General features: G+C 40.9%; 1 protein-coding gene and 1 pseudogene across 2 annotated transcripts in view; one reads left to right on the forward strand and one right to left on the reverse strand.

Moving 5' to 3' along the window:
• The window catches only part of POLN (DNA polymerase nu), a 142,749-nt gene that overhangs the window by 85,062 nt on the left and 34,690 nt on the right, over window positions 1-22,997 (forward strand). Inside the window, exons 16-18 of the mRNA XM_084798671.1 lie at window positions 5,929-5,986; window positions 6,935-7,012; window positions 7,888-8,002. Of these exons, the coding sequence (XP_084654797.1) occupies window positions 5,929-5,986; window positions 6,935-7,012; window positions 7,888-8,002 (251 nt within the window). The remainder of the gene's footprint in view (window positions 1-5,928; window positions 5,987-6,934; window positions 7,013-7,887; window positions 8,003-22,997) is intronic.
• Window positions 10,995-12,067, reverse strand: LOC311607114 (heterogeneous nuclear ribonucleoprotein A3-like; annotated as a pseudogene). The gene has a single exon. The product of its transcript is annotated as a heterogeneous nuclear ribonucleoprotein A3-like (transcript).

Consider the following 22,997-nt stretch of genomic DNA (forward strand, 5'->3'; position numbering starts at 1 on the left):
AATTTAAAGTTAACAGAGCACTATTTAGTTTATCTCTGGGGATCTTTATTCTTTCTTTTTGTTTTATAAGAATTTTTTAAAGGCATGATTAGATCTTTCTACAACTGCTTGTCTTATAGGATTGTGTGGTATACCTGTAATGTGCTTTATATTATACTACACAAAGAATTGCTTCATCTTACTGGAGACATATGCAGGGGCATTGTCAGTCTTAATTTGTACAGGTATCTCCATAATGGCCATTACTTCCAGTAAATGTGTAATCACAGAATCAGTGTTAAAGTTATTTTTATAAAACTATGTTTGTTTCTTAGTTTATTTCTTAACCTGACTAGCATACAAATAATTAAGACTCTTTTATATTTGTTTATAAAGCTTTACAACACAATCTTGAGCAGTTTAAGTCTGTTCTTAACCCTCTATGTTATTCTGACTCCATCTTTGCTAAAATCCCCAAGTTACTTGCTCTTTAGTTCTTTCTTTGTTGCAGCTGTCTTCTTCGTCTCTCTTGCACCTCTACCTGTGGTTGAATCTTCCTGCTCAGTCACCTACTGTAGGCATAAGATTATTGTGTAGTTTAAATGCTGATTTCTGTATTCCTCCCCCCCATCTGGTTGCAAGCTTTGTGCTGAGAATTTACTGTCTAAATGTTGTATAAACTCTGCTCCCCAGTTGCCCCCCTGATATGTCAATAAAGCAGCTTACAGCCAATCTATGAGCATGGGAGAGAATAGGGCTGGACTTCCTGACAGCCAGGCATGGAAGAGTTAGGAGAGTGGGCATTGAGCCAAGAGATTCATCCATGGGTAGAGGTCTAGGGAAGATCAGGAGGAAAGAGCTGAAGCCAAGGAAAGCTACAAAGTGCAAGTATTGCTGAGATGTTTTCTGGGAGTAAAACAAGATAACATAGAGGGTTAAAACTAGACATAAACTGCTCAAGATTGTATTGAATAGCTAATTTTTAAAAAAAATATAAAAGAGTCTCAATTATTTGTGTGATAGCTGGGTTAAGAAATAAGCTGAGACACAGCACAGTTTTTTATAAAAATAACTTCAACACCATACTTCCTTTTCTAATTTCTCCTATGGCTGGCAGGAAGTCCAGCTTTATTCTCTCCCCTGCTTCTTGATTGGCTGTAAGCTGTTTTACTGATATATCAGAGGGACAATTGGGGAACAGAGTTCATACAACATTTAGACAGGAAATTCTCAGAACAAGGCTTGCAACCAGATATGGGGGATACATAAACCAGCATTTAAATTATACAGTAACCTTATGCCTAGAAATCAGCCTTCTCAGAATTTAAAGAAGTTGCCCATTGAAGCCCTAAATATGTATTATGGTACGGTGTGCAAATTTTAGTTTTCCAAATTCTGTAAAATGAAACACATCTATTTCTTTTGATACCCCTAGGGTTACCAATGGAGTTTAGTTATACAAAGAACAAGTAGGAAAATTTCTTTTAATTTCTTTAGCTTGTTGTCAGGTGATTAAATTTTTTTCTTTAAACCCTTACTGTCTTTTTTTAAAAAAGATTTTATTTTATTTATTTATGTATATGAGTGCTCTATCGGTATGTACACCTACATGCCAGAGAGGGCATCAGACCCCAGTGTAGATGGTTATGAGGTACCATGTGGTTGCTGGGAATTGAACTCAGGGCCTCTGGAAGAACAAACAATGCTCTTAGCCACTGAGACATCTCTTCAGTCCTAAACCCTTATTATTTTTGTTTTGGGTTTTTTTGTTTTGTTTTGTTTTTGTTTTTGTTTTGTTTTGTTTTGTTTTTTGAGACAGGGTTTCTCTGTGTAGCCATGGCTGTCCTGGAACCCTCTTTGTAGACCAGGCTGGCCTTGAACTCATAGAGATCCGCCTCACTCCGCCTCCAGAGTGCTGGGATTAAAGGCGTGCACCACCACGACCAGCCTAAATCCTTATTGTTAACATGGTATTAACATGAAATTTTGAGGTTTCTAACACAGTTCCTATTAATAATTGGTCAATTTCTTCATTTTCTTGTGCTAATGGGCCTGTCAAACCTGTATGAGATCAAATATGGGTGATATATAATGGATAGTTTTGACTTATGATTGCCTATTGCAGTTGTATAAATAATAACAAGGTTATTTATGAATTATCAGGAACAAACTCAGCAGTTTATATATACAGAACAACTATATCATTTTATTTTAAGAGACAGTAAAAGAGGGGAAATGACTAAAAGCTAACCAAGTGCTGACATCCCCTTTGTGAGCTTCCTGCCCGATCATGCTGTGAACTGTTCAGTTCCAGTACCACCATGCCCTTTCCAACATGCCATGATGCAGTGTACGCTCTGAATTGGGAGCCAAGTTAAATCTTTTCCAAAATAAAATTTTTTATATATTTAAATTGGGTCTTATGGTCATGGTGACACAGAAGTAACTAATACCTCTGGGTTCTGCTTAGTGATCTACTCTTCAAGTGTATAGCATAGAAAAGAGGAAATTTTCAAAGTAGTTTTATGAAGCGAGGGCTAGAATACTGCCTTATTCAAGTGTGGATATCAGTGCCAACAGCAAGAAGGTCCTGGGGATCGCCTGTGTCCTGACACAGCAGCAGGAAGGTCCTGGGGATCGCCTGTGTCCTGGCACAGCAGCAGGAAGGTCCTGGGGATCGCCTGTGTCCTGGCACAGCAGCAGGAAGGTCCTGGGGATCGCCTGTGTCCTGACACAACAGGGCAAGCATGGTACCTCACTTGAATGATCTTCTTCCTCCCACCGCTACCATGAAGAAAGCATCAGACAGATACCAACTCATTAAGGGGTGGAGTTTTCTACCTGACAAGCCCTCCTCAAAATTGTAAAGCATGCTAAGAAACCAACAGCCAAGAGAACACTAAGGAGACATGATGACTAAGTGACATAAAAATCGAGATTAGGTGTTTTAAAATGCAATGAGAACAAAGCCCAGAGCGTAGAGGATGGTAATGATCCCTGCCGGTTTAGCTGTGACAGACTTCAAGGTGCTCACTGGTGAAACTAGGTGGAGACATGTGACAACTCTTCACAAATTTATAATGTCTTTATAATTTTGCTCTAAAACAAAAAGGTTATTTTTCTTTAAAAGCCATGCCACACAACAGATGATTCCAGGGATGTTTCTGGTCTTCTTTATTAAACAACAACAACAAAAGCCCTGTTTTTATTTTAGGAGTTGATTTATTTAGGTTTAATAGATCTGCTCTGTAGACATATTGGGAACATTTCATAGAAGCAATTCTGGTTGAAATGATTTTCCTTGTGCAGTGATTTCATATTCCCCCAGCATCAGTTGGAGGGCACAGAGTTTCTGTGGCTTGTGCTCAAGGCTGACACTGTTGTAACTGTCTCTGCCCTGTCAGCTGTAAACGCAGAATACTGGCTGAAGTCCCCTGCTAAAATGGATCCCAAATTTCCCATTCATGCCTCGGCAAGACATGGTATCAAAATATAGGACACCATTCAATTCATCCTAGTACCTGTTAGCAGAAGTGGAAGAGGAAAAGCTACAGTCTTGTCTTTCCAGGAGGAAAAAAGTTCCTTCTCAGGATGATAACCTTTCATATGACCAAAGGACAAGAAGTATGTTTTAACTTTTCTTGAAGTACTTAAAGTGCACTATGTAAATTAAATATCTGGTGAGTTTTTTATCATCCTGTTACTTGATATATTATGAAGACAAAATTTGATTATCAAAAATATTCCTTTACAATTCATCTAAGCACAATAAACTTAAAATTACTACTTTCTAAGAACTAATAGAACATCCATGTATTACCTTTATTTTGGCAAAACATCCATCATTAAAACTACCATGCAAAACAAAAACAAAACAAAAATCTACCATGCTGCATTCTGTGAGACATGTTAGAACCTGAGCCCTTGTTTACTGGTTGGTCCTAATCCTACAGTGCTTTCCAAGAGCTGCTAACTGCAGTTTGGCTTGATACTGATCTGACTCTGATAGATGCAGAGCACAGGCCTTGTTAGTACAGCTTTAGACAGTGAAATTACTCAGAATGAGTAAGAGTTCTACACAATATATACTATATTGAAAAAAAATTCCCCTTTCCTAGTTAGATGAGCTACCTCAGCATGTATTTGGGTTTTGCCATTGCCCTTTTCTGCTCTGTTATGATGTCACTGCCCTCTATTTCACGAATACTATGTATTAATTGTTTTAGGTTTTTAAACCAACCTTGCATTTCTAAGACAATTCTCTCTTGGTCATGATATACAATCCTTTTTCTGTGTTACTAGATTTGGGTTGATAGTAATTTGTTAAGAATCATTGTGCCTATGTTTGAGAATGTTGGCTAGCATTTTCTTTCTCCTGCTGCCTGGTTTTAGTCACCAAGGTGTCACTGATTCCATATGGTATAAAAGCACCTTACTCTTCTACTCTGGAAGTGCCATTTATTGTCAGGTGCTTTTGTGTTTGTTTTGTAGGTTTGTCTAAGTAGTTCATATTTTTTGTCTATGTGATTGAAACAAAATTCCAATATGAGATTTATCTTTACATTACTTTAAATCAAATGTTGTCTTAATTAAGTATGTTTGTTTATTATTTGAAAAATTAATGCATTTATACAACGAATCTTAATCATATCCACACTCCACTTCCCCAATCGAAATTCTCCTAGGACTCTCCCAACATCTCCTCTCCAATTTTACGCCTCTTTTTTTTATTTTGTTTTTAACCCACTGAGTTCAATTAGTGCTGCCCACATGTTCATGGATATGCGATCATCCACTGGGGTATAAGTAACCTGCCTACAGCCACTTTCCCAACAAAGAAAAATTACTCTCCTCTCCCCACCCACCAGCAGCTGCCAAAGGCTCCTCAGCTGAGGTGGGGCTTCAGGGGCCTCTCCCTAATCCGCGCTAGGATGTATAACTGGTTTGATCTTGTGCAGGTTCAGTAGCCTCTCTCCTATCCAAACTAGAATTTTAACTTGCTTGATTTCATGCACGGCTTGTGCAGGTAAACATGACTGTTGTGAGTTCACATATGCAAGGGAGGTGAAATACTTGCCCCACACCTCTTGTGTTTCTGTGAGATCTAAAAGGGTCACCTGAAAGATGGGCTTTGATGGGCAGCATTTGGCACCTATAATTCATCATAGCTAGTCAGTGGGCCAAGACTGACTAGTACCCAGAAAATCACATTACCAAAGTAGCCTGCTGTTCACTGTCCTGCCAAGCATACAATAGTATGATGACAGAAATACTCATGATTTGAACAGTGGAAACAGTATGGCGCATAGCTATTATTTATCATCATCATCATCACCACCACCACCACCACCAGCACCACCCTGGTAAAGGTGGAAAGCAAAGGTACTCAAAAAAAAAATCTCTTGAGGATTTATAAATGATACAGCCACTATCAGTCATAAGCTAAGGCCGAAGCAGGTGCCAACCACCAGGAGGAGCAGGCAGGGGCTGTAACAAAGTTGAGACCAGAATTTTCATGTTAAAGCATGGTGGGGATTTTGTTTTCCTGTGCTGTGGGCAGTTCAAGAAATGAAGCATGATCATCCAGTGCTACATTTCAGCTTAAAAGTGCTTTTAAATTAAAAGTATAATGGACAGTTTTCTTAGAAATCTACCTTTAGCATATTATAATTTTTACAATTAAGAAAGTTCATAATTTGGGCTACTTTCAAGTCACTGTATGTACACAGGCTTATACAGGCTAGAGTCAAGGCAGTTCTCACACTTGCTGATTGTCATTTATGGTGTCTGCATTGAAACTTTCATATTATGCAGTTGTATTGTGTGATAATATGCTTTTGCATGAATGTTAGCATTATATATTTAATAAAATACTATGTATTTTAAATACTTTTGAATGGTACAAATTAAGAGTAGACATTTCAACTAAAACTATTATCTTATTAACAGAATATCCAAGGTATCTCCAAGCACCCAATACAGATTTCTAAGCCTCGGAATTTAAAAGGTAAAATATTACTTCCTGTCTTGTTAAAATCTTGTGAGCATTTTTCAAAAACCAGGAGTGTTTGTAATTACTTTCTTACAATGTAACTGCTTTTTTCTAAAATTCTTCTCTATGTTTGCATGACCAGTATTTAAACCTACACTGAAAAAATAAAAAGCAGCTGAAGTGATATAGCACCTCCCTTTTAGCAGTTTACACATTAAAATAGATGGTAATTATACCAGGGAAATATCTCTCTTCCCACTGTCCTTCCCCCACTAACTTCCCAATAAAGAACAAACAAATGTGCACACAATAGCACTGGCTCTTAACAAAATCTAAAGTTTTCTGGGGATGTCTATAAAAGCATCTGAAAATCCTTCTTTATTTTTGAGCTGTCCCACTGTAATACCAATGATCACATTTCTTAAACAGAAAACTCTAGCCTGGTAAAGGGTACTAGGATGTCCACTCCCATTAACCTGTGGCCAGGTCAGTGCTGCTACTTTGCTACGGGCATTGACCAAGGAGACACAGTAATATCACCAAAGCCATGAGCCCTCCTTTGTAAAAGTGCAGTCACCGTGAGCAGGACCAAGAGAAAGCCACAGTACCCATGTCTCTGCTGCCCTTTGTGCTGTCTTCAGGGGGAACTGCAGGTGCATGGCCTCTGCATAGATCCTCTAGTCAGTGAAGCTCTGTCTCAGTGCTCTCTAGAGTGGTTTGGGGTGTCAATGTCTGAGTTCTTCCTTTCTTTATTATAATTCTAGACAGAACAAAGAATTTTGTTAATAGAAAATTTGTTATCTTCCAGAGGTATTTATTTTTTAATTGTTTTATTAGATATAGTCACAAAATTAAAAATCTAGGCTTTTGTTTATGGATGATATTGAAATAGCTCTGTATGAAGAATTATTGCAAGTCAGCTGACAGTGAAACTCACTACATGATCTTGAAATGAAAATCCAGGTAAAGAAGAGGAGACTGTCACCATCTGTCCAAGAATCCTGTTTGTTTCCTCTGAAGGCCACACCTTCCTGGCAGCAGGTACATGTATAGGATGGTGGAGGAATGCCACTGTCCCTATAGCTTGCTTTGGGCATTTTCATTTCGTTCAAATATTTAATAACTAAATAATGCAAAAATACATATAGAACTCATTCTTGCAAATAAATCCTAAATCAAGCATCTTTATGAAACAAAGATTTCTTATTCACATTAAAGAATAGCAGGTCTTTGGCTTTCAGGGTCTCCTCATTTTGCTGTACTTTGATCCCAGATAACCCCTGCATAACTCATTCAATCTACTTCCTCCTCCTTGTCCTCCCCCTATTCCCTCCTCTTGCCAACTCAAGCAGCCCTGCTAGCCACTGTACCCCTGAACTTCAAACCTCTAGAGCCCTTCCTTTTTCCTCTTCTGTCTTTGTTCATTGTAATTTTCTTGAGGTCTAGAAGCAGAGGAAGTGACTACAACACCATGACACCAGCTTTCTGCATACATACTGCTCTCTCCCAAACCATACCTTGATCCATTTTTTCCATTTCTCTCACTCTGACATACCAAATGATTGACTCAGAATATCTCCTAGAACGTAAGTGCTATGGAGGAAGGGTTCTATGTCTATATTGTTCACTAGTACATCCCAAGGGGATCCTGGCACACAGGAGGCCTTTGTAAAACTCATGAATGTAAAGAATGAATGAACACTGCCAGTCCTAGAGGCTTTGTTGACCTTGTAAGAGGAAGAACAGCTCTTTGGAATTGCTGACATAGAAAAGAGCCAGCAGTCCTAAGGCTAAGGGAGCCTGGCAGATGGGAAGAGGTGTGTTGACCTTGAGCCCACGGGGAGGCCTTCTGAGAGTGGCTTGGGGTGAGCCAATGACTGGTGAATTCAAAATTGACCTAGAACTCTGTCTCACAGACTTTTCACAGATTGAATTACGCATTCTTGCACATTTATCTGGGGATCCAGAGCTTTTGAAGTTATTCCAGGAACCTGAAAGAGATGATGTATTTTCTACCCTGACTTCACAGTGGTAAGATAACAAGGCACAATAGTATCAGATCTGCAGGAATGCTGACATGATTTTAAAAGTCTGAAGTTATTCCAAAGCTATTTTCATAAAAAAGAAGTTAAATTTTTCTCTAGTGGCTTAATCATTTTGGAAATAAACATAGAATGACTAGGATGCCAAATGCTTCCTAATTATGAAAGAACTGATGACTTGTCCCTCTAAAAACAAGTGTAAGAGGAATGAAAAAATAGCAAGTGAAAGTCACAGAAGGAGCTCAGGTGCTGCATGTGTGATCTATGAGCCTCCTGTTGGAAAGCCATCGTCCTTTCCATACCTGCCCGAAACCCTGCCGTTCAGAGGGCAGCAATCTGTGGGCTCAGGTGGCAGCCTCCAACTCTATGGCTCACTGTTTGGGAATTCCAGCAGCTGGTGACTTCAGGTTTTGTTGAGGTGTGCCTCTCTACCATCAGAGTCTACCTGTTTTTCTGAATTACCATTCTTAGGCACTAACTTCTCTTCCTTCTAGTGGAAAAGCAACTAGCTATCTGCTAGGTGGGTGAAAAGAGCAGGTGCAGGGTTCTGATCTCATATATTCCTCTGGTCTGGAGTGACAGGGTGCTCCATGGAACCCATTGCAATCATCTGCTATACCTCACTTTGCAAGCAGAATTGTGCTGCCCAGTTAAGGGGAAGCCAGCTGGCTCTGCTCTGATGAGGAAAAACTAAGAGACTGAAACTGGCTTGGATCATGAGGGGTGCTCACTTAAACAGATATGTCACTGCCAGCACAGTCAGGACTCTGCGATGAGGAAGAGAAGGAACGGGGTGCTGGTGGAAGGGCCCTGTCTCAGCTGCCACTGTCCCCTCTCTTCAACCACAGGTATTGACTTCCTCTCACCTTGAGCTTCTTCCGTAAGCTTTCTGTGACTTCCTCCTTTTCCCTCACCTTCATCTCACCTCTTGAAAACTGATTGTGTCAGGAGCCTTCCAGAAAGGATGTCCCTGGCCCCCACACATGGTCCTGCACTTGCCTCTCAAGTACTCATCTCTGTTGTCAGTTTTCCCCGGGGCATGTGATCATCATGGGGGCAGGACTGCATACCTCCAGCTTAGGCCCCAGCTGCAATGGCCTACTTACTGTCTTCTCTGGCTAGTCCCCAGCACAAATGGTGTTCACTTCACTCAAGCCCTCTTTACTTTGTACTCAGGAAGGCTCTTCCCCAATGTCTTCCAAGCATGTCCTGCACTCCTGAATCCAAGGGTGCTCTTTGACACCCCAACCTGACTTTTTCTAGCTTCGTTGCTCCCTGCCCAATGCACAGATGCACTGTAGCAGCAGCTCTGTTCCCTGCTGCACCGCACTGAGATCTGGTACTTGCAGAACATCTGCTGCGTGAGTGCAGGGTAAGTAGAGAACACAGAGTGTAGGCTTCTTGTGCATTCACCAGAACACCAGCACCACAGACTCTTATTTGCGTAATAAAAGTCAGGAACTATTTTATGTCAAAGAGCTAGGGTTGGGAGTGAGAATATAGTACTACTGTGTGCTAAAATGAACTTGAGAGTGAGTAACCATAGAAATTGTGTCTGGTGGGGGCAACAGGGAAATAGGCAGATACAAGGAATGAACAGTATCGTGGTTTGAGTAAGAATGGCCCCTCCATCATCTGACATATTTGAATATTTAGTCACTTAAGGGATTAGGAGTTGTGGCCTTTTTGCAGGAAGTGTGTCATTGAAAGTAGGCTTTGAGGCTTCAAAAGCCCTTGCCAGGCCCAGTCTTTCTCTCTGCCTGTGGATCAGGGTGTAGCTCTCAAGTACATCTCCAGCAGCGTGCCTGCCATGCTGCCTGCCATAATGACAATGGACTAAACCTCTGAAACTATAAGCAAGTCACCAATTAAATGCTTTCCTTTATAAGAGTTGCCATGGTTATGGTGTCTCTTCACAGCAATAAATCAGTGACTAAGACAAACCGAATCTATACAAAGAACAATAAGAGGGTTCTGGCTGGAAATGAGGAACTTTACATCACAGAGGCTATGATCAGGAGCCAAGTCTAGCTTTTAAGCATCATCTCAGAGTCTATCCACTTGTCATCTTCCAGGGACTATCTTTCCTTCTGTCCCATCTTCTGCCCTCCTTCTTAGCTTTACCCTGCCCCTCTGTAATGCTGCCCTTTAATACAAGTGGCCTCTAACTTGACCATGGCCCTCTCTCAGATTCCGCCTTCCTGAATCTTCATAACACCAGATGCACATTTAGTCCTCAGTAGCCTGCTCCCATGCTCAGCTGCCCAGCACCTATCTGTCCTGTGCTGTCATACATGTAGTGATGTCATTTGTCTCTTGTCTGTACCACACTGAGCTGCAAGGCCTAGGTCCTGTTGACACTTAGTCGGGTTCACTGGATATAAGTAGAATCACTTGGAACCTCTCCTTTTACAGTCCTAGCAGCTGTCCTTTCTGGGCTGAGGGTGCCTTTGCCCTCTCTTTTCTGCTTGCTGTTTTGAGCGCCAGGTGATACCCACTGCCACATCTCATCACACAGCCTAAGCACTAGAGAAACCTAAGCAGTGGGAGTGATTGGATTCATTTGAGTCTATGTTCTTTTTTTTTTTTTTTTTAGTTAAAAATTCCTTAATTTTTTATTCCTGGTACCACTACCACAATTTACAGGGCAATATACCTGATGTAATGAAAGAAAAAGCTACAACAGATAAAAGACCTCAGGACTGTACATCTAACTGACACTACATTGCATTAATCAATAGCTGCATTTTTTGCAAACTGTGGCTATGACAGTCCTGAACAAAAAGGGTTTCCTGTTTAAGCTACAGTAACTTTTCTGACTATGGATCATCATTCCTTCTGCAGTAGATTTTTACAGTTCCTTTAATGCATTTGGGACCACTGTCTCAAAATAACCTGCAGCTTTCCTGACAACTCATTTTCTCTCCTGCCCACCCCCCCCTCTCTCTCTCTCTGTGTGTGTGTGTGTGTGTGTGTGTGTGTGTGTGTGTTTAAACTTTCTGCTACCATAGCCACCACTACCACCACCAGATCCATAGCCACCACCATAGGGACTGCCTGAGTTTCTTCCACCAGAACTGCCCCCCTTCATGGGTCCATAATTTGATTGCTGTTGTTCACAATAATTTCCAAAGTCATTATAGTTCCCACACCACCATAGTCACCTCCACCAAAATTTCCTCCTTCGTTGTAACCATCATATCCTCCTCCTCTTCCACCATATCCACCACCTTGGTTTCCATATCCTGGTCCACCACCACCATAGCCTCCTCTACCACTATAAGAAGGACCTCCACCACCTCCAAATCCATTATATCCACCATCATCACCTCTGTAACTACCTCTGCTGCCACCACCTCCACCACCATAGCCTCCTCTTCCACCAAAGTTTCCACCATGACCAAAGTTACCTCCACCACCTCCAAAGTTTCCGCCATAACCCACAAAGTTGCCAGATCCACCTCCACGACCTCTCTGTGATCTCCCAGACTGCATCTCTTGTTTAGAAAGAGCCTTTTCACTTCACTATTATGCCCATTAATAATAGTGTGGTATTTCTGAACAACAACTGTGTCATGATCATCAAAAGTTACAAAAGCAAATCCTTCCATTTTTCCACTCTGCCTGTCTTCCATAGCTTCTATGGTTTCAATCCTGCCATACTTTTCACAGTAGTCTTTCAGATTATATCCTTCTGTGTCTTCTTTACTACCACCAACAAAAAATTTCTTCACTGTTAAATGGGCACCAGGCTTTACAGAATTCTCTCTAGAAACAGCTCTCTTTGGTTCCACCACACGCCCATCAACCTTGTGTGGCCGAGCACACATTGCAGCATCCACCTCTTCAGCACACGAGTAGGTCACAAAACCAAAGCCCCTGGAACATTTTGTTTGGGGATCTCTCATTACCACACAGTCTGTAAGTGTGTCCAACTTCTCAAAATGTTCTCTTAAGCTATCATCTGTGGTTTCAAAGCTCAGACACCAATCAGCAGCTTCCTCAGCTGTTCTGTTTCCTTTGGATCATGGCACTCCATTTTGAGACCGGACTCACCTCTTGCAACTTGAGTTCAATATGGGGAATCTGTTCTTGACACCTCGTCATCAGCCTCTCCAAAGACTCCTCATATCCCACAGAGGCCTGCTGCCTCTTTTTCAGAAGGGGTGTCCTCTAAAAGGCTAGAACTCTGAAAAGCCACTCTGCCCATGTGCTATGTCTTTCTGTCCCCACAGCTCCCTCCTCAGAGTAAAGGGCACACGAGAAGCGACTTCATTCTCAAAAAGACTGTGTCTTGACCACCACAAACTACTGGAAACTAACTAAAATGAAATTTGTTCTTGATTATTCCTGTACTATTAAACAATTATATTTGTAACTTGAAAGCTCCTGAAAAAGAAACCTCCATCCCTAGATGGTTTTGGTGAGAAATTTGTTTTATTTTTTCAAGACAGGGTTTCTGTGTGTAGCCTTGGCTGTCCTGAACTCACATTGTATATCAGGTTGGCCTGGAACTCACAGCAATCCACTTGCCTCCACCTCCTGAGTGCTAGGATTAAAGGCATGCACCATCACACCTGGCAGGTTTTGCTGAGAATTTAACTAGGTCTATAAAAGGAGACGTGACATTAGTTTATACAAAATAAAAGAATCCCTTCTGTGAAACCAGTACCAGACGATGAAAATTTAAAACTAAAGCAGAGTGAAGACTAATATTACTAGTGAATTTAGTGGAATTTAGACATAAATAAAATTCCATAAAAATAATAGAAACTCAAATGCAACAATTATAAAAATTGTACACCATATCCAAGAGAGACTTATCACAGCAGTGAAAACAGTGTTTCAACTTGCAAAAATCAATCAACATAATGTAATAGGATCATCTTAGTTGTTGCAAAGTAAGTTGAAGATTCATGATACAAATCATGAGTAAGGCCAGGCATGGTGGCGCATGCCTTTAATCCCAGCACTTGGGAGGCAGAGGCAGGCGGATCTCCATGAGTTCGAGGCCAGCCTGGTCTACAAAGTGAGTCCAGGACAGCCAAGGCTACACAGAGAAACCCTGTCTCTAAAAACAAAACAAAAAAAGAAAGAAAGAAATAGAGGAGAACAACCTGAAAACCTGAATTTGATAAAAAGAAATTGTTTTATTTTTTTAAAAGCTAAATGGTACTTAATGGGGGAAGGTATATCAGTTTCATTCCCCTGGAATGAATAACAACTCAGTAGAACTTCAAGATAAGGTAAAGAAGGGACAGATATATTGAAAAGGAAGAAACAAAACCTCCCTGTTTGCAGATAACATGATTGTTATCCAAAGACTATAACCCTAATAGGTTTTCTTTTTTTGGTTTGGTTTTGTTTTGTTTTATGAAACAGGATTTCTCTGTGTAGCCTTGGCTGTCCTAGATAGCTTTGTAGACCAGGCTGGCCTTGAACTCAGAGATCCGCCTGCCTCTGCCACCAGGGATGCTAGGATAAAAGGTGTGCACCACCACCACCTAACTCTAAACATGTTGTTGCTGTTGTTATTGTTGTTGTTGTTATAGAGCTAATATGAGTTCAACAAAGTCAAAAGACTCAAAATCAACATACATAAATCAAATCACATTCTTTTAAACTAACAACAAACATGTAGAAAGTGAAACTAAAAACAACGTCATTTATAGTCTCTGTAGTGAGACTACACAGACCTCCACATGGATGTTCTTACTTTACCCTGGTGTGAAAACTATGTAGTTATAGCCGGACATCAGATAGCTTTCCTTGATAGTGATACACAGTATGGCGCTCTCTCCAAGTAGGCAGTGATGAGATGCTGTCCTCAGACAGGCCTTCAGTCACAGGGACAAATCGCATTCTGCAGTGTGCTATGCTGCTAAGCCATGGTGTGCAGCAATTTAGCTGTACTAAGCTCATTTTTTACTTAAAATATTTTTCAGTTTTAAATTGGCTTGCCAGGATAAAACCCGTTCATAGTCAGGGAATATCTGTTCTTAATTATTCAGTCAGCATACATTTATGCCTAAAATTAGAAAATGCTAAGGAAAAGAACCATAGATCTAATAAATCAAGAGGCATATTGTGTTTGTAGTATGGAAAACTCAGTATACACATGTTAGCCCCCCTAAATAGATCCATATGTTTATAATGCAAATCTTTTAAGGTCCAAGTTGTGTGTTTATACACATAGAGGAGCTTATTCTAAAATATATGCAGAACACATGGGGAAAACCACTAGACCAGCTGAAACAGTCACTCTACCTGGTAAGAAGATTTAGTATACAGTGATCAAGGGATAGTGATGTTGTGGAGGGCTGGAGACATAGATCAACACAACAGAAATGAGGTGTCATAATAGTCCCTCACAGACATGCTTAACTAATCTTTGGCAAAGGTTTAATGTGAGGCAGAAAATCTACCTCTTCAGATTTGTGTCAGGCTTATCACACATAAAGCTGATGTGAAAAGTTCATTTTTGCCTTGGATATTATATGTCTTCTCTGCATTTTATTAGCTTGTAATAGCTCAGGGAAGAACTTCCAAAATAAGAAGCTTTTAGTATTTGCATGATGGTTGCTTCCAACCTCCACAGCAGTAGTAATCTGGCATTTGTGACTTATACTATTATTAGTTGCTGTGGAAATGATTTTTATGTTCTAAACAGAGGACCAGAATAGCACATGGTAAAAATGCAGATCAAATACACTTAAAAACTCCTGTGCCCTGCAAATGCTTTGTTGTTCCAAATGCAACAAGCAAAAAAGGCAAGTAATCAAAAATATGTAGTAACATTTTTTCTTTTGTTTTTGTATTTGTGTTTTTCAAGACAGGGTTTCTCTGTGTAGCCTTGGCTGTCCTGGACTCACTTGGTAGACCAGGCTGGCCTTAAACTCACAGAGAGCCACCTGTCTCTGCCTTCCTAGGAAGGGCTGGAATTAAAGGCATGGGCCACCAAGTCCAGCTTGTAGCAACATTTTTTAAGTGGCAAGAATTTCCTAGGAAACTTTTGGAGGTTGAATAGTTACAAATAAAGATGAGGTTTAGAAGAAATCATGGAGATTACCTGTGAGGCCACAGCCAGTGATGGAATGTAGTAAAGATGAAGAAGAAACTGTAACAAACTATTCTTGCTGTGAGACAGGAAGGCTGTAGGGTGTCCTGCCTATCTGCTATATCAGGAATCAGTCCCTAAAATGCTATGGTAACAAATCCTAAAACATGGTCCTAGATTAAGGCCAGGTGCCCAGCAATGAGGAGCCATCCATTGGAGATGGAAGCCAGAACTGGGTAAAACTGTCACCTATGATAGCTAATAAAGATTAGTGCACTAATACACATGTGGCTTTTGCTCAGGCAGAAAAACGCAGCAGATGTCAAGAAAATGCTTTGATAACTGTTGTCTGCTGTTGACAAGGTACTGTGAGAAAGAAGCCAACTCAAGAAACAAGTGGACAATGGACAGGTGAACATGAAAGAGAAATGTGAATCCTGCTAACTTGAATATAGCAACGATTCTCATCTTCACCTAGTAAAAGATAAGCCTTAAATCCCCTATGAACTAAGAATTCATACAAATGGTGCACCCTTGATGTCTGTCGCTAGTTCATGGGAAAGATCTGGATGATAGCTCTGGGAAGAGGACAGTAGAGAATAAACTTTTATGGCTCTCCCATAAATCTTCAATGCAGTGTGGTGCCCGCAACATCTAGAGAGAGGACATCTCTCACATTGTGTTTTCTGGGTACATAGAGTAGAGTAGACTGGAGTTAAGTGGAAGAAGCTGATGACATTTCTGAGAGCTGCATTTCCTATATAAACATCAATGCTTGCTAAGATATTCTGTGATTATTTGAAACATAATCCCTGGGCTTCTAGATGTCTGTGGACAAGAAGCAAGCTGAGCTTCATCACTCCACCCCCGTATTTATACATCCCATGTCTTCCTCCAGGGCCTAGCCTGGTGAGTACTCACTACCACTCAAAACTTATTTTTCTACAACCTGCAATATCTAGCTGGAGTCCATCATCCTGTGCCCCTACTTAGTCCCACCACCTCCTCCTATACCTCAGCAATTATCTAGACTTCTGCCAGGACCTGTATCCACCCACAGGACCACTACCCACACACTTCTTACACAGACTTCTCATTTCCTCCTTCAGGGTCTAGCCTGCGAGTACCCCTGCTCTCTCTATCCATGTATTTCCCCACGGTCTGCCAGATTTATTTAGCCTCCGTCCCACAACCAGTATATCAGCATACTCTGCACTTCTCAGTTCCACTGCAGAGGAGTTCTGGGTTGGACTAGTATCCTCCATACCTGTCCACTGTAATACATGACTCTCCTGTGTCGTAGCCAACTTTTCCACTCAGCCATATCTATCCTCACACTCCCCAACTTGTAAACCTGTAAACCAGCCCAGTCCCTTCTCTTAACCTAACTGCATTCCACACAAGACACTTCTAACCTCTACACACACACCCACAACCCCCCACATTGTTTCTTTTCCCTACCATGATATATTCATAACAAACAAGCTAAATGAAATCAAGGAGAAAGAACTTAAGGAGAATAAATGTCTGCTTGATGCCCAAAAAACACAAACATAAGACTTATGAAAATAGTGAATACAATCCAAGACTTGAGAACAGAATTCAGTCAGGAGGTAGAAACATTGAGGAAGACTGAAGCTGAAGTGAAGATGGAACTGAAGAACCCAGTAGCCCAGCTAGAAAACTCAAAGGAATGAATGACTTACAGGTAGAATGAATCAAACAGAAAACAGACTGTCGAGTCTCAAAGATATAATAGATGAGCTAGATCAAATAATCAAGGAACATGATTTAAAAAAAAAGGAAATGTGAGACACCATGAAAAAAACCTAACCTTCAAATTATAGGCATAGATGATGGATAAGAATCCCAAGTCAGTGGCGTAGGCCAGATCTTCAACAAGATCATAGGAAACCTCCCCAAACTAAGGAAAGACACACATATACAAAACAAAACACAAAACACCAAATATATAGGACCAAAAAAGAAAATCTCAACAGCATAACATGGTTAAAACACCAAGTATACATAACAAAGAAAATGTATTGTAAACTGCAAGAGAAAAAAAAGATAAGGCATATATAAAGGAAAATCCATCAGAACAATAGTTTTTTTCTCAATGAGAATTTTGAAAGTCAGAAGAGCCTGTAGCAATGTACTCCAAATCCTAAAAGATGATGACAACCAACCTAAAATAATATATCCATCAAAACTATCTGCCATTATTGAAGGAGAAAGAAAATTTTCACATGACATAGAGTCTGAAAAAAATTATATCCAACAAACCGAACCTAAGAAAAATATAAGAAGCAGTGTTTGGGACTGAATAGAGGTATAAACATAGGAGAGAGACTGTGGAAAGAAATATAGGCCCAGTGTCCCTTTCTGCTGGATAGCCAGAGGCACTCAGACCCCAGAGGACTGTACACTCCTCCCTGCTTTCCAGGGAGCAGTCAGAAGAGTAAAATCTTCCTCCACTGACTTTACGGAATCTGTATTGCCCCACCCACCATGCCAGCCAGGTTTGATGGAAGATTCATTCTCTGTTGATGCTCATTTCCACCAAGGCTAGAGAGTTGCTCTGCTCATGGAATGGTGCTTTTCTTGCTTTGCTTGATTCATCCTTGTCTCTACTTCTCACACATACTGTCAGATCTTAATAAAACAAGAATTCCACAATCACACATAAGGGTATATAGCTTAGTTGCTAGAGTGCTTGCCTGACATTCATAAAACCCTGGATTCAGTCTTCAGTAAACTAGGTAAGGTAGTTTATGCTTATAATCCCAGCACTCAGGAAGGAAAGACAAGAAGATCAGCAGTTCAAAATCATCTTCAGCTGTGTTGTGAGTTTGAGGCAAGGTTGGAATACATGAGACTCTCTCTCTAAAAAAAAAAAAAAGGGCAGCAAAGCCCAACAGCAGCACTAACAATTTTATGTATATATATATTCAGTTTTTGTAAGAGAGAACTAGGGTCTGGCATGTTATTGGAAGCCTATAATTCCATCACTTGGGATATGGAAGAAGGATATCAGAAACTCAAGGTCATCCTTGTCTACATAGTAAGTTTTAGGCCAGCCTAAGCTAGGGACTGGATTGGGGGTGCATAAAATAATGAAAAAATTTTATTTTTCATATATTTTTATTAAACAAATTTTATTTTTGAAAATTTATTTATTATGCATACAATGTTGTGTCTGCCATGTACACCTGCAGGCCAGAAGAGGCCACTAGATCACATTATAGATGGTTGTGAGCCACCATGTGGTTGCTGGGAATTGAACTCAGGATCTCTGGAAGAGTAGCCAGTGCTCTTAACCGATGAGCCATCTCTCCATCCCATTAAACAAATTTTAAATGTGAAGCAGAAATTGCCAAGTTGGATAAAAAGACAATACCAATTATAGCACTCATTACAAGACAAGGCATAATTTGAAAATAAATGCTAAACATAAGAAAGCTAATGTGATTCCAAGATGGCAGTGATGAGGATGTGTGGTATCTGATCTTCAGGGAAGAGACTGCAGAAACTACAGGGAGCCACAGACCACTGAGGGAGCTAGAGATCACTGAGTGAGAGAGATCTGCACAGTGCAGACCACGCAGGCGGTTCTGATCTCCTGCCAGCCAGAAGCACACAGAGGAAGGCAGACCAGTTCCCACAGTCCGTACCAGAGCCTGCCTGAGAGCTGGGAGCTGTGGACTTGCTCAGCAGTGCAAATTCGGTAAATGTGACTGAAATCATCCCAGCAGTGAAGATTCAGAGCTCCTGGCCTAGGGAAATCTCAGGGAAATGGGTGGATCTGTCCTCAGACCCCCTCCACCCGCCCCGCACCAGTCCACAGAAATCTCTGGTGCCACAAGGTGGCCCAGAAGGCTGTGGTCACTTTTACCAGACTCAGCTGGTACTCTGAGACCCGAGACACTACCAGGAGCCATAGACGAGGGGAGCGGGAAATCACTGTCTAAGAGAGATCTCCTGCCAGTCAGAGGCACACAGAGGAAGGCAGACCACTCCCCAGAGCCTGGTCCAGAGCCTGCCTGCGAGCTAGGAGCTGTGGCCTTGCTCGGCAGCATGAACTCAGTTAATGGAACAGAAATCATCCTGGTAGTGAATTATCAGAGCTCCTGGCTTAGGGAAATCTTGGGGAAATGGGTGGATCTGTTCTCAGACTCGCTCCACCTGACACCAGAAGCTACCTCCCAACATCAGAGATGGCAAAATGACTAAAGGCCAGCATAAAAACATAAATAACAAAAACTAGAACAATATGGTGTCTCTAGACCCCAGCTATCCCAAAGACACAAACCTGGAGAACTCAAATACAATTGAAATATAAGAAAATGACCTCAAACCCCTAGTAATGAAGATGATAATGGAGGAAATTAATAAAATCCGTAATCAAATGCAGGAAGATGCAGCCAAACAGGTGGAAGACATAAAAGAGGCCTATAGAGAGGCACTGGAAAAAAATTCAGGAAAATATAAACAACCAGATGAAGGAAATCAATAAAACAATTCAAGATCTGAAGGCCGATAAAGAGGCAATGGGAGAAACTTAGGAATATACAATCAGATGAAAGAAATCAATAAAACAGCTAAAGATCTGAAGATGAAAATTGATACAATGATAAAGACACAGATAGAAGAAAAACAAGAATGAGAGAGCCTAGAGAGAAAGGCAAGCAACACAGAGGCAAGCTTCTCTAACAGAATCCAAGAGGTGGAGGAATGAATCTCGGGGCTAGAAGATACAGTTGTAGATCTTGAAGTAACAATTAAAGAAAACACTAAATCTGAAAAGTACCTGACACAAAACATCCAAGAAATCAAGGACACCATGAAAAGAAGAAGAAACCCGAGGATAATAGGCATTGAGGAAAGAGAAGATGCCAGATTCCAAGGCCCAGAAAATATTTTCAACAAAACCATAGAAGAAAATGTCCCCAATTTAAAGAAGGAGATGCTTATAAATATACAAGAGGCCTATAGAACATGAAATAGAAAAGACCAGAAAATAAAAACTTCCTGCCACATAATAATCAAAACACAAGATATACAGAACACTAGCCCAGGAGGCATGTCACATGAAAGGTTTCACTTACCAGGAGCTTGGGATAGTTGTGAGGACATCCTCTTGGGACTCTAGGTGAAAGAAATATGGGAGAATGGGGAAACAGAAGGACCCATAGGGTCCTAGAAACCTCTAAGAAGAACATCATGACGGGCGGATCTGGGCCCTGGGGTTCTGCTCAAACTACTGCACCAACCAAGGACAGACAATACTTGCAGTAAACATTCTCAGATCTAGCCAATGGACAAGACACTCTCCACAGTTGAGAGGAGAGTGGGGACTAACTTGGACTCTGGTGCCCCATATTTGACCACTTCCCCTTGGTGGGGAGGCCTGGTGGCACTCAGAGAAAGAATAAGCAGGCTACCAAGATGAGACTTGATAGCCTATGACCATATAGTGGGGGAGGATGCCCCCCTAGGTCACAGACATAGGGGAGGGGAATAGGGTGAAAGAGGGAGGGAGGGAGGAACAGGAGGATGCAAGGGATAGGATAACAATTGAGATATAATCTGAATAAATTAATTAAATAAAAAACAGAAAGCTAAGGTACTACATTCATATCTAAGTAAACAAAACAAAAACAGTGTCCAATGACTAAATAAGGTATTTCATAACGATAAAGATGGATCTATCAGGAAAATGCAACAATCCTAAATTTAAATATACTTAACAAAATAACCTTAAACTATAAAATACTTGATGAAAGCTAGGTGGTGTAGAATACATCCGTAATTCCAGCACAGACGCTGAGGCAGGAAGATCCCAAGTTCAAGGCTAGCCTAGGCTGCATAACAAGATTCTTTACCAAAAATTAAATACTTGATGCAAAAACTCACAAAACTAAAGACAGAAATAGAAAGTACAAATCATTCATTCACTGGAAAAGTCTTGTTGCTTTTCCTAGGAGAGAAATTTCTCTTAAATAAACATGAATAAATATGCTATACTGTATCCTTTTTATTATAGTTCTTTGAATTGATGTCCAGCTATATGTATTGTTAAACATTCTTTCCAAGGCCCTTCTAGAAGAAAGTTCTGCTGTATTAATTAACTGCAGCAAAGAACTCTTCAGGACTGATTCCATTTTATGGGCCATTTTGTTTTCTTTTGGTTTTTATTCAGCCTTAACCTCTATTAAAGAGCTGGTTTAGAGATGGGGAGAGATGCTGTATGAAGACTTTAGTTCAGAGTTCCAGGACCCATGTAAAAGCCAGTCAGTGATGGTGTACAGCACCATCCTCCACCCAGGGGAGACAGAGATGGTCAATAGAACTCACTGGCCAGCCATTCTAACCCATTATCTGAGCTTAAAGTGTGGTAGAAACCCTTTTTCAAAAAAGTGTGAAAGAGCCAGACATGGTGGTGCATACCTTTAATTGCAGCACTTGGCAGAGGCAGGCAGATCTCTGTGAGTTCAAGATCAGCCTGGTCTACAGAGCAAGTTCCAGGACAGCCAGGGCTACACAGAGAAACCTTGTCATAAAAGCAAACAAACAAAGTATTGTGGGGAATGATTAAGGAAGACAACCAGATTGACTCTGACCTCTACATGCATGTGTACACATGTACACAAGCACCTACACACACACACACACACACACACACACACACACACACACACAACATAACCCACAGAGAACAATGAAATAAAAATAAATTTCTGGACATAGTAGTGCATGTCTACAATCCCAGATACTCAGGAGGTGGAGGGAGGAGTATCACTTGGGTCCAGGAGTTCTGAGTTATACTGATTACGTGTCTAAACTAAGATTGGATCATTATGATGATCTCTGGGAGCAGAAGACTATCGGGTTCCCTAAGGAGGAGTGAACAGGCCCAGGAGAGAAATGAAGCAGGTCAAAGAAAGTAAAGAAAGTAGTTAGACTCCTGGCAACTTTAATCCCCTCCAGTATTTCTACAGGCATTGGTTTTCAAATGACTTAGTGTTTTTTGAGCGTTGGATCTTGCTAATGTTATATTCTCGGCAGCAGCATAGTGTTGACATGTTTAGAGGGACAGCCAAAGCACAAGGCCAGCTCTACACTGAACAAGACCTCACATTCATAGAGAAATGTGGGAGCCATTTCTTCATTGTTTTTTTGCAGGCCTGATGCCCATGACTATGTCAATCACCCATGGAAGTTCTGACAAATTTGGGCAGAGTGGGCAGCAGTGGGAAAGAGGTCAACCATGGCCTCTGCCTCCAGCTTCCTTCCCTGTTTGAGTTCCCATGTTACTTCCTTTGATGATGGAAGTATATGCCAAATAAACCCTCTCCTCCCCAACTTGCTTTTTGATCATGGTGCTTCATTGCAGGATAGAAACCCTAAATAAGATAATCAGCATTCTGTGTTCCTACATTCTACATTCTGACAAAGCAACCAGACATTTCATGCTCTAACCTCTAGCCTTCCCTACCATGATAGATTCTATCCCTTCAAACCGTGAGCAAAAATAAACGCTTCCTCCCTTAAGTTGCTTTTGTCATATATTTTTGCCACAACAAAATAATTAATACAGAAAATTGGTACAAATAAGTGTAGCCGGTACTATGATAAACCTGACCATATAGGCTTTGTTTTGGAACTTAGCAGGATTCGTGAGGAAGAATAGAGAACTAAAGACTAGGAAAGATCTAAAATGCTGTAGGCAGGACTTACTAGGCCATCTATTGGGTGTGTAGATGAGCAGAAAGCTAAAAAAAAAAAAAAAAAAAAAAAAAAAGTATGGACAGTAGGGGCCTGGCTCATGAGGTTTCTGAGGTGAACAAGGACTTTGCTGGAAAGTGGGGTAGAGGCTACTGGTGTTCCACTTCTGACAAGGTATCTGCCTGCAGTCTTGTCCTGA

Source organism: Acomys minous (assembly GCF_964271855.1).
Source record: "Acomys minous genome assembly, chromosome: 10".
In the NCBI taxonomy this organism is placed as follows: Eukaryota; Metazoa; Chordata; class Mammalia; order Rodentia; family Muridae; genus Acomys; species Acomys minous.